Source organism: Uloborus diversus, chromosome 9, assembly GCF_026930045.1.
Source record: "Uloborus diversus isolate 005 chromosome 9, Udiv.v.3.1, whole genome shotgun sequence".
Lineage (NCBI taxonomy): Eukaryota > Metazoa > Arthropoda > Arachnida > Araneae > Uloboridae > Uloborus > Uloborus diversus.
The window spans coordinates 85,272,181-85,289,858 of NC_072739.1; the positions used below are offsets into that span (position 1 = coordinate 85,272,181).

A 17,678-nucleotide genomic window follows, 5' to 3' on the forward strand; every position below is an offset into this window, starting at 1 on the left:
GATTGTCAAAATAGATATTTTAGAAATATAATTAATAAAAAATATACCTAAGTTTTTTAGATTGTTTTGAGCTAAATAAATTGGTTACATTATAATAATCTAACAGCATTGTTCAGCCTACTTTCTACTGAAAGAAAAGCTAGTGAATTCCAACTGTGCTTGCAACATACTGAGTACCTTCAACTTAATGTAGAACAGTAAAGGAGCTCTCTGCTGAGCAATTACTTGCAGACAAGCACACAAATATTCAAACAGTAATTTTTATAGATAAATACATATCTTGGATACCTTTCTCATGAATCAATTCACATAACTGTAAGGTTGTGGCGTTTGCTACATTTTCAGAGTTTAAGTAGGGTTCCAATACCGAAATCCTAATCCTGAATAACGCAGGATATTTAGCGGGATTGATTCCATGGGATTTTACTCTCAATCCCGCAATTTTTTTTCTATTCAAGTGTTTTCCAGTTTTGGCCGCTTGTAAACCGATTATTTTCACAAGCATCATCTGAAGTTTGAATTTTCTTCCTCGTATATCTACAAGAAAAGCAAGTAAAACTGTTTATCTCATATGACCAACAATGGATTCACCATTTCAGAACAATAAAAATAGAGTATATTTTTCTGAAAATGAATTGGTATTCTCATTCGAGGTTTCAATTTTCATACGTTCAGCAATTGAGAAAATGCGTAAAACTTATAAGCCATTTTCAAAAACCATCAATAAAATTTAAAATCCAGTAAATTACTCTTAAAAATTAGATAAAGTGTATTACATATTCTAAAACCCGCTGAGTAGCCTGAATGCAATGTGGGAGCACTTCTGTAAGCTTTAGTAATGCACTCAAAACCTAAAAGTTAAAAAAAAGTCCACTCCAAAGAAGAAAGCACTGAACAATATGACATTATTTATGTATTCGGCCCGACATTAAAAGGAGTGACAGAAACTTGTATGAAACACGGGATGACTATCATGATAGTGTACTAAGTTAAGCAGCTCATGTTTTTGAATTATTTTTTAAAATGAAAGGTAAAATTAGCAAGGTTATCCAAACACTTTTACTCAGACTGTGACTTGGTGAAATGGTGAAATCAAGCAGTATTCATTCCTTCCTGTAATGAATCAAATTCACTGATACAGTGAACAACGTTATTGAAGCAACAAAGGTATTATCAAAGCAAGGTAAAATGGATACAGCAAAACACATATCCAACAGACATCGTTTTTGTCCGAAATTTGCAGTTTTTGAGCAAAAACCCAGCATAAGAAAAGATAAATATATTTCAGAAGGTGATGAAGTTAATGCGAATCTTTTTCTAACTGTCCACAATTATTTAATTTTAGTAAAACCAATTGCAGTGGAGCCACAGCACGTGTTTTCATCAAGTGCATAACTTAGAGCAAAAATCATTTATCATCACATACAAGCGGTGCACTTTTGCTTACCAAAGAATGGTTGCTAATTAGGATCTGGCCATGTAGTAATTTACAATTGCTGTACGGAATTCAAGAAGACTACTAATTCAAGTAAAAAAAGCAGTCCATCCTAAAAAGCACAACTTTTTCTCCTTATCATTCTTTATCATTCATTTTACAATCCCGAAATCTCCCGGGACTGAAACTCTGAATTCGGTGCGATACTGGAAACTCTAGTGTATAGCAACACTTGAAAGTACAAGCACCCATTTCCGAAGTTTTTAAGATCAGCAGGTAGATAGATCTATTTTGTATAGCTGAATAAATTTAGTGGCCTTCTCAAATATATCATGTATACTTAAGGTTGGCAAAAAAAAGGCAATTGGTTATCGAAGCTTTAGACTAGGATTTCTGAATGGTAGCCACTGGCAACCAGAGCCTGAAAAAATGGTAGCCACTTTTGCACTTGTGGTAGCCAATTTTTATGAAATATATAAATAGTAATGGGCCATCACTGGTCAGTCACGGGGTCTCGGCTCCAACTGTTTTGCAGTGAGATGAACGAGAGGGATAATCTATATAAATAAAACGAAGAATATATTTATATGTACGTATGTTAATTTTTCTATGTTGGATCTCAACCAAATTTGGCAGGGAAGTACTTGGGCACCCGAGAAGGAACATGGATGGGGGGGAGGGGTTCAAACACGAAAAAAGAACTAAACTGTTCGAATAATTTTAGGACCTAAAAATGGCATTAAATGGCTCTTTCTACCTGAAATAATTATCCGATCAGTTCAATTTTAATGCCATTTGAAAGCCCGCAAAAAATATCCATTGAATTATTTCACTTCCTTCAAATTTCAAAAAAAAAAAAGGCTGTAAAATCATCGGGGAAAATTTTAAAAGCATTTTTAAGCCTAATGGAACTCCATTTTCATAGCAAAAAACTATCATTTGCATGATCACATTTTAAATTAGCGTTCAGAAGGCTGCCACTTTTTTTTTTCTCAGCTGTGACTAAATAAAATCTTGCTTTTGCTTTGAGGTAAAAATTTCCCCTTTTGACTACTATTTGGTGATTTATCTTCTTTCTTTCTTCTTTTTTTTTTTTTTTTAGTTTTAGGATTTTAGTTATGGAGGGTTGCGTTTAGTTTATTCAGGATTTTTTGATTTACCATTTTCTTTCCTTTAAGAATGATTATTTTGATGGGAAATTTTAGAGCATTTTTTTCTCTAATTGAAGCCTCACTGTTGAACATGCGTCACTTGACACAATCTTTATTTTCGAGGTAGATTGTGCAATGCAGCTAGTAAAAAGTAAAGATAGAATTGGAGGTGCATTTTCGTTGTGCGATACTGTTTTTTACAAATCAACAAAAATATGGTCGCCACTTTTGGCTACTGGGACTAGATGTTTTGGTAGCGGTTTTCAATGAAATGGTGGCCGGTTGGTGACCGCTAATCTAGAGCTTTATTTGTTATTCAATTCTTTGAGTGCTGCATCAAGGACTACATAGACACCCCAGATCATCAATTGCACTTGGTAATTCACAAAGTGATTAAATATGTTTTCGAAAAGAGGGTGACCTCATTCTTTTAGATGAACCATTTTAATTTTCTGACATGGTAAAAAATGTTGCATTACAATTCTGCCACTCTAGGCTATAGCCCAACTAACTCATGCATAAATATGGCACTGGGGGTAACATATATAGCTGTTAATTTAGAAATGCGAGAAAAAAAAAGGCATTTTTTTTTCCATTTTCTGACATTTCATATTATCAAAGAGTTATTAAAACAAAAATTTTAACTTTTGAATATTATTGACATATTTTTTTAACAAAGCATTAAAAAGCGCTCTGTTATTCACAAAAATAATTACTATCAAAAAATATTTGGGTTTTATATGCCTATAACACACAAAAAAGTTTTAAAAGCAACTTTTCTATTACAAAATTTGTATCAAAAAGTGTCTTTTTAATTGAAGTAAAGTGTGCTTTTATTTGTTTGCACCCTTCCCCTTCTTTGGTCAGGGGACGCACTAATTTTACATTTTTACATAAAAGGATCCCCCCCCCCCCCCAGCCCATTGTAGCATCATCGTATTTTTCTAGAAGGGGATCTTGGGATTCAGTAAGGTATCTTTTGTAATATTCATAAAATTACGTTTCAGCTTTCTCTTCTCTAAGACTTAGTAAAAAGAAATTTCAAAAAATGATCCAAACATTTAACACTTCTAATGATAAAACAGCAACTAAAAAATCATGAATTAATTGGAGAAGGAAGAGAAATTGAAATAACACAAATCTAGCATTTTAAAGTTTTTCTTTAACAAAACAAAAATTTGGTTCATACTTCAAACGACTTCCTGGAGAACTGACTGCTGATGAAAATCCTTGATCATTCCCACCTCCTCCAACAGTCATTAATATTTTCAAATGTGGATATTGTTTCTTTAAAGCAGTAGTCTCTGTGTACATTTTCCCATTTCCTCCCACATCTATGACACCATCTTTCACGGAGGAAAATCCAGCAATGATATGAGTACATAATGTAGCATTTAATTTATTTGGAGGAGGATTGTAAGATGCATAGTAACAAACTCGATTCAAGTTAGAATTTCCTAAAGAGAAAAAAAAAATACTTTGTAAGATTCCACACCATCATTAGATTTTGATAATACAGTAAGACATGGATAGATATATTCAAGTAATTGCATTATACACAAATGGATTCATATAAAATAATTTATGCCTACAAAGAGGATGAGAGAAGTTTTGTAACTTCAAAATTTTCCAAGAACTCAAAGTTTATACACTCAATAAATATTATATTGAAAAACAACAAAAACCACACCTATATAAAGATCTCAAAATTAACAGTGGTCCACTGGTCCAAGACCATAAAAACCTTCATCAGAACAGCAGAATATAAATTTTGATGGTCCTTAAGACCAGTGAAGTTTTATTCATGCTTTTGTTTAAAAACTTTAAATATGCTCATTTTTTTTAATTGTCAATAGGAAGTTTGTGCCTTTACTAACAATGTTTGGATTTTCTTTACAAGAAAAAATAGATTAGGAAATTACTTCACCATTATAATTATAACATTGTTTTCGTCACCTTATAGCTTTTCTCACAAAACAGCAACACAGATAAGATTTTCTTGGTTTAGTTCCTTGACCAGTAAAGCTGAACAAAAACGCACCAATTGTTTCGGTCAGGTAGACATGTCTATTAAAATATGCTAACTGACTCCATTTGTCACATTAATTTTGTTTTACATAATTGGGTCTTTTTTCTTAAATTTTTTATTATTTAAAACTAAGACACAAGAATGGACCATCATGGGCGCCCATAAGGTGGGGGGCAAGTGGGAGCTCAAGCCCCCTAGAAATTAGAACTTCCTTGCTTTTAGTACCTTTTTCTTTACAAAAATATAAAAACATTTCTTCTCCAGCCGTTAATGAAAAAGTTATTAAAAATGTCAAATATTGATAACTTTAATCTGTAGTGATATCGGTTTCCATGGGGAAAATATCCTTCAAAACCACAAGGAAAATATCTGCGCCCACCCTTAAAATTTTGCTTATGGGCGCCCATATGGACCACTAAAAGTATGGACCAATGAAGTTTTTTAGCTACTGGTCTATCTTAAGTGACTTATTTTTTTAACTTCTATCCTTGCCTACATATATGTAAATATCACGGGTGCCTACCTTCCTCCCTGAAAACAAGGATGCACCTCCCCCCCCCCAAAAAAAAAGAAAAAATACCCCTCAAAACAACCGTTCTAAAAATTTCAATAGCGCAGTCTGCGCCATGACCCCCCCCCCCCTAGGGCCCCAGGTGGGCACCCCTGTAAATATATTTCTCAAAGCTAAGGGACATAGGACTCAAGTCTCTTGATTCCCTAAATAACAGGCATGGAGGCGAGATAAATATTAATTGTAGAATTAAAAACAAGAAGAGAAAATGTAGATTCAGAGGTGCCTAAAAAGGTTCAACTTTTATGAGGAGGGTGAGGTTCATTTTACAGGATTTTCAAATCAGGGTTCATGGGAGAAATTCTATCATATGCAGAAAAATTGCTTCTTTCGATTAGTATTTTAACATTTTAGATGTATAAGTAAGTTTTCACTAGAAAAATGCAAAAGAATTTTAGTTAGGTTTTTAATTAGCAGGTATCTTCAGTAATTTAGATGTCACCTAGCTAAGAACAGGTCTGATCAAGTCAACTTTCAAAGAAAAAAAATTATCTATCGCAGGGTTGGTAAGGTTTTGGCAACCATGTTTAAAAATCACAGTAAATACCACAGTAAAGGCGATAAATTTTTAAGCATGGCATCCCTGGTGAAACTAACCTGCGGTTGGCAACGCGAAGGCAAACTTGTTCGAACTTGTTTACTTGGGTTCTTGGTTTTACGCAGGAGAGATACGTGTTGTTTTGTGCAATATACCTTACAGGAATGCTTATTTTGTGTTAGTTTAGATTCAGTAGTTGTGTTTTGAAGTAAAAACATTAGAAAATGCCAGTTTCTTCAAACTTGAAGGTTAATTAAAAGTTAACTCCAACGTGGTGTGTATCTGTAACGCGCCATTGTCAGATGATGTTTTGTTTTGGACTGAGTGTGAGGATTTATACCATAAAAAGGTAAGTTCTTTATTTTAGAATTCACATAAAAATTCTCACTTCGGAAATTCTTTGTTTTTTACAAATCCTTGAGGGGTTCTTGTAGCTTTTAACTTTATTTTTACTGTATGTTAATTAATTTTACAAAAATAGTTCGGTTATTTTGTTCTAAAAGTTAATTCTTATCGATGCCACGAATTATTTAGACATTAACGTGCCTCCTTTAGGTACTGAATTTTATGTTAACAATTGAAAGTTCTTTCGGTTGTACTCTTAAAAATGCTGAATTTTATTAATAAATCTGCACAATATTGGTGCATATTTCACGCTTAAAACTGTGTCATTATTGTACACTGAACGGAAGGAGCCACCCTTGGGTGTACATACACATGAATATGCATAATATACATAAATATACATAACTGTGATCATACTCCGACTGTAATGTATATTAACAGTCGGAGGGATAACGGACCGAGCGGAGCGAGGTCCTGGCGAGCCAGAGGTCTCATAGTACTTTCGTAATGAGACCGAGGCAGGGCCGGCGAGCCGAGGTCTCATTACGAAAGTACTATGAGACCGAGGGCTCGTATCCCGGAGAAATGATGAAAAAACAATTAATGCATTAATTTCGACTTGTAATTAATACAATAATTTATTTCATTGTATTTTAATATGTTTACAAAAAACCCCCGGCCCTGTACATTTTTGAAGCATATATTCGTGATGTTTTTTGTTGTGCTTTTATGTTGTTTTTATATATATTGTGTTCTGAAGTGCTTTGATCATGTTTTTTTATCTGATTTTTTTCCTGTTGGCGCTAAAATAGCATCGCTAAGAACGATGTATGACATATGTCGTCATACATCGTTTTCTTGGCGACGCTTTCTTGGCGCCAACAGGAAAAAGTCGCCAAGGGTGGGGTATATCACATCAGTTCCAGTTAGGATATTTTGTAAAAAATTTATTGTGGGGGCCCCTTTGTTGTGGAGGCCCCGGGGAGTAGCCCCGCCTGCCCTCCCCTAAATCCGGCCCTGCACTTTAGCATACTTTTGAGCAATTTCAGACAGTATTAACTATTTGTCCTGTCCTAAACAAGTTTTGGACAGTCCAAAACTCAACCCTGATCCATCTATTTAGGAGCTACGATATTACAGACAAACACACATATATAAATGCATCAAACTTATAACCCACTATTTAAAACTTATAACCTCCCTTTTAGGCGTTGAAAAGCAAAATTTTAATAATTTAGATGACCTTTAATCACAAGTCATAAATGACTCTAATAATTGTGATCACAAAACCGATATATTAAAGAATGATAAAATTTCTTCAAAATGCTCACTTTTTAACGGACAATTGCGGGTAACTTAGATTAAAATGCAAAATGTAAGCACTAAGATTATTTAGTATTCTTCTGAAAATACATCTCATGTAGTACGACAAGATGTACATCAGTCAATAAAATATCATAAATTTATATGCAATAAAAATAAATAATGAGAACCAAATTTGAAATTTTAAAAAAATAAGACATGTATTTCACGTTGCATTTTTTTATGTTTTTACTAAGAAAATCCTCAAATTAATACGAAACATATGTTCCATAAAGCAGTGGATATTTTCCAAAATACACCAGAAAATATGTTACTCCATGTACCATTCTATGCCCTCCAATAATGTCTGATTACACATATAACATTAAGCATGTCAAAAGCAATTATAAAAAATTGCTGAAACTTATTTAAAAAATAACTATTCAAAAAACATATTACTGATTAAATTCATTTATAATCAAAATTAGGAAGGTATGTCAGTACATGGGCATAAAAGTAAAACTAAGTTGCAAACATATAAGTGAAAGACCTACCATAAGCATATCTCCCAGCAAAAGACAAGGTAAACAATAAAAAAGCAGACAGGTGGAGAGCCATTAGGATGCTAATAAATTAAACTTTTTCTGCCTAAAAAAGAAATAGTATGCTCAGCAAAAAAAAATCACAAAATGTTTAATGCGTATTAAACAGCCGAAAAATAATTACAATTTATAAACAAACGCAGGTGGTTGATAAAAATTATCATTGAAATTATGAAACTATAACTTTCAAAATCATCTTATCAATGTTTTGTAACACTGAAATCATCACATTAAAGTTACTGATAACATCCAAACATTGAGGTGATCAGGTCATACTTATGCGAACTGTTTCAGATAAAGATGAACTACTGGACATACACTTTCCTTGATGTCCTTTCACTCTCGTTTGAATTTATAATTTGCTCGAAATAATCTCATACCTAATCATCATTTTATCACGCATAATGTCAACCATATGTTATTATTCACATGTCACGAACTTCCATATTTTCCTTCTCAAAAACAAGGAAAGGTGATTCAAGGAAACTTGATTCTTATTACAACAAAAGCAACTTTCTGTGGTGGGGTAAAAACAAGTACTTTGCAGAACATCCATCCTTGTTGAACATTACTGCGCATCAAAAAAATTTCCTGAAACAAGAGCACGAACAGTTTTTTAAATCGAGATGTTTGCACCCTCAAACTGTATTTACATTACATTACAATTTTCACTACAGATGAGGATGGGACAAGGCATGTCCAAGATTATCGATATTTCATTGGTTAAAAAGATCACATGGTTATTTCAAGAAATTTCTTCTTCTTGGCAAGGTTTGCAGGTCGCTGCAACTGCTTTAACTGTAACTTTCTTAAATCCGCGGCAAACAAACAAAAAAGAAAAAATTAAAAGTATTTTTGCGTTTCGCGCGCGGGAAAAATGTAATTTGCGGAACTTGAGAAAACGTGTTTGTCTGCTTCTCTGCATTCACTTGTTTCTGTATTAAATATTGTAGTTAAATATCATTTGCTCTCAAAATTAAGATGAAAATCAGATGATTCTACCATTACATGCTTAAGGATAACTCTTGTCGAGTATGTATTAGTGTTGATTTCTTAAAGCATTTTAGCTTTAAAATATTGTCCATCTATTTTCCTTTTTTTCTCTCTAAAGCAATACTAATTTGGTACAGTATAGCTTCTTTACTCCACAAACACTTTTGTAACTTCTTCAGATCTCAAAAATTATTTGATCATATGAGTTAGTAAATTTAACTGGTAAAAAACAGGTTTGATTACTTAATAGATCAAGCTGTTGCCCTTAATACAAAAATGCTGTATCTTATTTTCTACAATGATCGTAGCTCTCTTCAAATGTCGTTTTGTGGTGTACTGGGTTGCAACACTAATAGTTCTGCACTAATTGTTAAGTTAATGGCTGAAAATTTCAGAATTGATCATAATTTCAGAACTACTGATCTTGTTACAATTGGACAGAGTATTCAGCGGAGAATACATCCCAGATTAGACCCATTTAAAAAATCCTGATCACAGAAATATATTTCAGAAGCATCATGATTGCCTAGACAGAAACCTATCCGGAAATCAAGCTTTCAGGGGCACAAATTCTCATTAAATACCTAAAAGGGGAATTTTCTACAATAACTGCATCAGTGTTTCTTAATTTCTTTGATCAGTGGAACCCTTTTAAATGCTCACTTTTTTTGTGGAACCCTTAATTTTTTTGCCAATACTTTGCAGTGGTATAGCCAAGGTTCTGTTGAAGAGCGAGTCCATCTTCTTATCTCAAAGAGACTATAACATTAACTATTTGCCATTAAAGTGATAATTAAATAGAATTCATTATTGACCATGGTAATTATTGCTAACTAAATTTTGAGTTGATCGTTTCAAAGCTTAGTGTGAATAAATAATAGGCTTAGTTTTAAAAAGAACAAATATATACAAATTAGATGAATTTTATTCCTTTTTTGGGGGGGGGGATTGTATTTGTAAAAAACTTCAAGCTAAAGGAAGTTTACTGCAAAATATTGAGAATAACTGTCATGGAATGAAAGACGAAGGGGCCGGTACTTGATAAAAACTTTGAGTTATCGCTAATTGACTACATTTTTTAAAAAATATGTTTCATTTATTTTTTTATTATTTTATTAGAAAAGTTCTGTGCTATGCCAATGACATACACCCACAGACAAAATAAATAAATTAAATTAAATCTAAGCAAAATAAAATAAATATTTTATATTAAAAATAAATCAACAAATTCATTCAAATAAATAAATTTAAAAAAGAAAAATCCCCACCCCGCACCCTCAAAATTTTCATGGCACAACTTGCACCATAATCTCCCCCTATGGGCAACCCTGGTTTATAGACATAAAAGGACCGTTTTGCTAAAGAAAAAAAAACTTCAGAAGGTAATTTTGGCTGTACTTGTAACATGGACTTCTCATAAATATGTCCAATTTTTCATACTGAAACTGAGAGATATGACCTTTATTTTATTTATAAATTGATTTATTTTTGTTATTTCAATTATTTTTATAAAATGTACTGCACAATTTGAGAGTAAATAGTGTCTTACACTACATGCTTGTTCAATATCTTTTTAGTCCCATTCCATGCCTGGCTGCAAGAGTGCTCCTCCGGTCTATAAACCTAAGAGTCTGACGGCTAGCAAATCAAGAAGACGCCTTTTTTTCAGTGAAAATTCTGCTGCATCTGGTATGTATAATATACATGCATAAAAGATATTCAGTTGCTATTTCAAAATTTCCACCTTTTTGGATTAAAAATGATGCAGATATTATCTCAAAAAATGATGTTATTGTAAAGTAGTGGTTTTTAATTTGGTACTCTATATTTTATTTTGCCTATACAGTAAAGCACTGTTTATACGTTTCTGAAGGGACTGTATGAAAAAAGTGTATAAATGAAAAAAAAAACGTATAATAAGTATAAGTTAATATGAATTAAACTCTGCAGGGACCAAATTAAAAAACTTATAAAAGAGAAACATATAAACAATGTTTCACTGTACTTTCTATTAATGTAAATATTTCAAAGCCCTCTCTATACACCACTCAAGAACAGATTGGCCTTAAACTTCTGGTTTGATTTTAAAAAAAAACTAGTTCCTTTTTGTTTTGTTTTTTTAATGTTTTTATTGGTATTCTTTTTATACTAGTCATTTCTTACATTCTGTTATATTTAACAGGCCTGTCATTTAGGGGAGTCAAAGAAGGTCAATTGCCCCTTCCCCCCATGCACACACACACTTTGAAAAATTAATGTTTTATATTTTCTTCTTTTTTGTGTGTGCCATGAAATTTTTTCAGATTTTTTCAAAAATTATTTCTTTACTTCCTAGATTTTTTTTTTTTAATCGCTTCAATTGTTTGCATGTGCCCCACAGAGAGGCAGAACAAGCCTGGGGCACATTTGAACATGCATGAAAAATGCAAGACAAGCATTTTTCAACAAAAAACTCTTTAATATAAACATACGTATATACTAATGACTTTAAAGTGGTTGTAACCAATATCAAGGTTTAACAGGAAATATCCAACGTTGTTTAGCACAAATACACAGATTACAGAATACACGTGCTTTGGGGTTTCAAGGAACCCCTTTTTCAATTCAAAGGTGTGAGCTTCTAGATGTAAAGACACCCAATAAAAGCAATGAAAATGGACAGTAGACAACTTAAATGTCAAAATAAACAATTTACAAAAGCAAAACATGTCAAAATGGAACTCAAAGTCGAAATTTATTGCATGATTCCTTCCCCGAGAAAACCGTTCCGCAGAAAACCAGACTGCAAATGCGGTCAATTTTATCGATTCCACAATCAAGACTGCATTTGTGGTCTTATATTGGACAGACAGTTTCTTTGAAATTTCGTTTAAGAGAGCATAAAAATTATATGAGAAAACAATAGTTCAATAAGTCTAGTATTGCTCAACATTGCTGGAACTCAAATCACTCCTTTGATTTCCACTCATTTAAATTTATCCAGAAATATCCAAATTCATAAGATCTTGATTTTTTGAAGTCTTTCCACATTCAAAAGAATCGTTCTAATCTAGTTGATGATCTTAAAGCCATTCCGTATTCTTCTGCACATCGCTAAATGTGGCAGTTGATTCGGCAGTTGATTCCTAGCAAAATTTTTTCCAAACGTGAAATGTATTGTTAATTTATTAATAAGCAGTTTCATTTTGACTGCAAAATGTATTTTATGGGTCTTTTTACTAAAATTTATTTCTTAACGGTTTTCTCTGAGAAGGAATCATCCAATAAATTTCGACTTTGAGTCCCATTTTGTCTTCTTTTGCTTTTGTTAATTGCTTATTTTGATATTTAAGCTGTCTGCTGTCCATTTTCATTGCTTTTACTGGGCAGTGGCGCCGACTCCATGGGGCCTGAGGGGACACAGCCCCTCCAATAATTTAAGAAAATTATTAGCTATTTAATGCTTTCTAAACTCAAATTTCTTAGTATTTTTTATTTTCCTTGTTTGAAGATAGTTACCTTGTAAAATACATTCCGTAATGAGTTAAAACAAATAATTATTACGGTAAAAAGCAGGTTAACTGAAAACGGGTGGTGTGGATAATGATAGTGTTATGGTGCTGCGAGCACTTAAAATTTCGTCTCAGTGTGCGAACCTGCGAATAAAGTCTGTTTGATCAACAACGGGGCAGAAGCGATTGAACAACTTGGTTATTCTTCATAACCACCGAGATATTTTGGATGAATTGAATATTTGACCACTCGTCGACTTCAAATTCAGTAATCCAGTCAGGCGGTCGACATTTGCACCTTTCTGAAGACAGCCTTAATATTGGTGTTTAGAGCAATTTTAAAAATCTCTGTAAAATGAAGAATTAACTTAATACAGAATGTTAAGATTTAAAATTTCGAAATATTAATGCTATTTTACTACCGTATTACTATAGTAAACTGCATTAGTTATTTTCAAATACTTAAATTTTTTTAGGTATAAGACCCTATAAAAACCGACTATTTACATACTATATTTTAACTTTATTAACTAATATTTAATAAATAACTTTGGAATATTATTTTTATTTAATGAACTCTGAGCCTTATTCAAAGCAAGTTTAAATTAGCTATTTCACTTATTAATCAAAGTGCGACAGCAGTATTTTATGATTTATTTTTTAATGATAGTTTAAGATTTATTTAAATATAATTTCAATCTTTTTATAGATATATATTCACTGTTCTGTAATAGTCTAAAAACAAAATTATTATACTATAAATCAAATTAACTTTTTACGAATATAACGTACAAGTGCTTTTTTCCCCCATTTTTCAAAGCCAAAACATGTGTAGAGTTAGCGAGAGTAGAGTGTTTGGAATTCTAACGTTGATAATATATTGCTCTAAAATGCTTAAAAAACTAAAACTTACTTTTTCCATCTTCAATTTAGAAAATTTCCCGGGGTTAGACCCTCAGTATGTCCCCCACCCTACCGATATTTTTTGTGGGTAGGCGCCAATGGGATGCAAGTCAAGTGCCCTGCTTTATATCAATGCCTAGCCATGGCACTGCACAACGAGTTCCCCAAAATAGAACTGTAAAAATGTCCCTCACTGAAGACAAGTGACATGATCTAATTGAACAAGAAAATTTGTGTACCAATTCTTAGATTGACTTTGAAAATGCCATGCCACATATTATTTGTTTGTATAAATCAGAAAATATATGTAAATTGGCATTTTCAAGGTTCGAAAATCTGAACTTTTATTTATTGTGCGTTCATGAGGAGAAGAGACTTCGGAACGCCTTCCCGAAAGCAAAGCAAAGTTTAACGCGGGGGTGATCGCTACCCGCTTTCAATTGAGACAACCCTAAATTTGGCGGGCATTTAAATTTGTAAAAATGTCTTTGTGTTCTTTCCTCTCGTTTCTAGCTTTGCATAATTGTCGTCTACGGGGAATCTATAATTTTTAAACTGAAAATTTCAGAACAAAAATATTGTATTTACAAAAAAAAGTAAGGTATTTTTTTTTCCGAATGAAACATTTCTATTAAGGATAGGCTTTCTGAATTTTGAACGATATCCTTTTAAACACTAACGTCCTATATTCAAAATTGCAAGTGCGCTGATGAAAAAAAGGGGGGGGGGGGGGGACAGGAAAACTTCATTGCCACACAGACTGTGGCATTGAAATGCTTAAGGATTGCGTTCGTTTTGAAGACTTAATATCTCTCTCCATCTCCCTCTCCCTTTTCTTGAGGGGGGGGGGTGACTCAGTAGCTCTTACGGATTGGGTCTTTTTGATGCATCTGTATGGATTGTACAAAATTTCAGATCATATAGAGCGGATATACAGTCAGTAGATCAACAGTAGCAGTTATTTTTGAAAAATGATGAAAACATTATTCGAACAAAAGTTGCCCCCCCTCCCCCTCCCAAAAAAAAACTTGGTTGAACCAAAGGCGGGGACTGGGCAATTGTTCCAGAAAGGATTTACATGCGAGAAATAAAAGTAAATGAGAAAACAATAAAAAATCAATCTGAAATATTTAAAGCAATTGACTATTAAAATCAAGGCTATTTCTCTAAGTATTGCATGAATATTAATGTTTAGAAATATGTAATAATTTGCGATGCGTTATAAAAAGTGTCTTTGGTTTGAATACTGTTTTAAAATTATAGGTTCATCGGTTCGGTCCGGCTTAAGAGATGACGACTACCCCCAGGGCGAGTATTTTCAAGGTGGGGGGGGGAGGTAACCAACTTCGTTTCTGGGGGGGGGAGGCAGAAACGAAGTTAGTTATAACACTTCAGTACACAGTAGCCTAACGTAAACACGGATTGTCCATAAAGGACGTTACACTTCACCTTAGCCTCTCCTCTCGTCACATCTCACGCAATGTTCGATGAACATATTGCTATAACGAACGCTTTTATTTGGACCAAAATATGTGAAGTCATATTTCTTATAATCCCCTCCTTCCCCCTTGAGACTAACTGTCCGAAGTTCATGAACCCCGAACCCTCTCTCCCTACCCCTTTCAAGCGTGACATCATTTGTGAACGACTCCTTAGGTTTGCTCTAAGTCACCAAAATCGCAGTAACAATTGTTTTAAGGGAAAAGACCGGCTCCCCCCCCCCCCTCCTTCCTGGATAGCTCTAGTCACAATTTGTTTATGATCATGTATGTTTTTAATAAAGAATCATATCGCACTCCGGCAAGGAAAGTGACACAATTCAAAATCTGGGAAAACCGTACCGGCTATTGATTTAAAATCTAAATTTAGTGCTTTTTCTCGACACAAAAACCGCAAAGTTAGCTCATCTAAATGGTGCGGGGGGGGGGGGGGTGTAGAAACAATTTCATCAATAATGACACATTATTAAAATTTCATAATTTAGAAGAATATTTTTCGAGCTTAAAGTATGCATTATGTATCTATACTTCAAAAACTAATTAATAATTAATAAATTTTAAGTTGACTGCGCATATTGTAATGTTTGAGACTAAATCACTTAAAATTACTATTGCGTCAAGCCTTAGTTTTCTCCATTGCTGTTTTTTTTTTTTTTTTTCTTGTGGTTGAGTCAGTTTCCTTGCCAGTGTGGGATATGTTGAACAACTGAATAGATTGACTATAGCAACGTTTCTTGATAAAAATAACGCATTTTACATTCAGAGCCAAGGACGGATCCAGAAACTATTCAAGGAGGGGGCGATTGATTTCACACCCTTACCCTTTTATAAATTCGCAAACCTCCGCCCCCCCCCCCTTTCCAAACACCATTGAAAGATCGTCTCATTTCAGTTATTTTGGGAAGGGGAGGAACTTCCTTTTCTACAAAATTGCAGAGGAGTGTACCAAACCCCATCCCTTACCTTAACGCCATCAAAGGTGTCCCATTAAAGTTCCTCTTTTTTTTTTTGGAGAGGGGGGACTTCAATTTTCCAAACTTTCCTGAGAAGAGCCCTTGAACCCTATAACCCTATTTAATATCATCTAAAATCTTCTAAAATTGAGTTTTTGGAACTTTGAAATACTTCCTATACAAAGTTCAGATCTCTATCAGTAATGTGTTAAGAATAAGATATGTGCTACACTTTCATTTTCCAGACAGCAAGAGCTTCGTCAAACTATTGAAGATAGGCTAAAACAATTCTCAACTTCAGTATCAAAGACATGCCGTGGAAGAGTTCTGCGTCTCGACTCAAGGAAGGGGCGGTCGCCCCATCGCCCCTCCCTTGTGTCCGTCCTTGTTCGGATCTGTATTAGAATACGGGCAACAAACTTTTGTCTATTTTATGATCCCTACACGTAACGCTGTTCCGTAAAAGTACTGGAAGAACTGAATTACTTTTAGAGTAATCGAAAAAACTTGAATAAAAAAAGCATGTATATTTTTTCATATTTACAAAAATAAATAGGTTAAAACAGTAACATAAAACGTTGTTTCAGGCACTTATTCAATTATTCTGTAGATAACCATATTGGCATGTGAAGAGCTTTAATTTCTGTTTTGTTCCTTTTTTCATTTCTGAAGAATAAAAGCCATATTGAAAAAAAAAAAATAGTACTGAAGTATTGAAATGTGTCACACAGAGTGCAACTTACCTACTGAGGCTTCCAAAATTGTTCGTAGGCTTTAAATGTGTATGGTTAAAAATGAAGTGCCTAGGAATCGAAATAGTAGTTCAATACTTTTTCATACTGTCTCTACATGATTACATCAATTCAACATTTTTTTTTTTTTTTTTTTTTTTTTTACAAAATATTGACTGTTTGAAATGGACCAAAAATGAGGTGACAGAGAAATATTTTCAGAAAAATTCGAAATTAAAGTTATCGTCTGTCGTTTTCTTTCTTTCTTTCTTTTTTTTTTTTTTTTTTTGTTATTTTTTCAATGCGGTGATAGTTAAAAAATCTTTTGGCATTAATTTTTGCTTGTTCACTTTACAAATCTACGTATTATTTTAAAAATGACTCGTATTCGCAAAGTAACAACAAACACAATTCGAAAACGCATTTATTCTTCATTATATTCGAAGTAAAACAGTTTGAAGTATTGCAAAAGTAGTTCATTTATCCCTAAGCACTGTGTAATATTTAATAAACGCTTTAAAGAAGAAAATCGGATCGAAAATAAGGTGAAAAATGGTTGACCAGCAAAGTTAACAATATGCGATTAGAGCATCGTTTTGCCAGAGATTTATAATTAGAATACCTATGAAAACCCCACGTTTGAGAGCTGTGAAAGTTTCAGCAGAATAGAAGGAAAAATTTTCCTTCCAATTTCACCTGCAACTGTTCACCGTGTTTTCAGAAAATGTTTACTTAGCGTGAAAGACAGAAAGTTTAGGATTTCCTTCTCAAAATCAATGATAAATTAACCCAAAAACGTATAGAAATACACTGCAAATCTTAAAATACTTTTAAGTCGAACAATTGTCTTAGTAGCACACCTTTTTTTCGGGAAAGAAGGTGGGAGGTAATTTCTTAGAAAATTATAGAACACTCGTCTTCTTACAGCGCGATAACGATGGCCAATTGCAACCTTTCTCAGTGTTGGTCTGAAGCCTCATCCCCAAAAGACGCATATAGAATCTTCCGATACCACGTGTTGGGGGCGTGGCCAAGTCTCAACTAGTGAAAAACGGACAATATTTATTTCTTTTTTGGAAAGGCGGAGGGGGGGGGGAAGCCTCCATGGGAATTACAAACAGCCTGGATCACCAGT

General features: G+C 33.5%; 1 protein-coding gene across 3 annotated transcripts in view; it reads right to left on the reverse strand.

The window, feature by feature from the left end:
• LOC129229257 (acidic mammalian chitinase-like) overlaps positions 1-17,678 on the reverse strand; it is a 66,373-nt gene that overhangs the window by 26,883 nt on the left and 21,812 nt on the right. The window contains exons 1-3 of one of the 3 annotated variants that reach the window (XM_054863526.1): positions 8,250-8,599; positions 7,926-8,019; positions 3,776-4,043 (exon numbers count right to left, since the gene is read on the reverse strand). In XM_054863526.1, coding sequence (XP_054719501.1) covers positions 3,776-4,043; positions 7,926-7,989 — 332 coding nt within the window. In that variant the 5' untranslated portion in view covers positions 7,990-8,019; positions 8,250-8,599. Of the gene's footprint in view, positions 1-3,775; positions 4,044-7,925; positions 8,020-8,097; positions 8,600-17,678 lie in introns of those variants that run through there. The other 2 variants (XM_054863524.1, XM_054863527.1) reach the window with 2 other exon arrangements.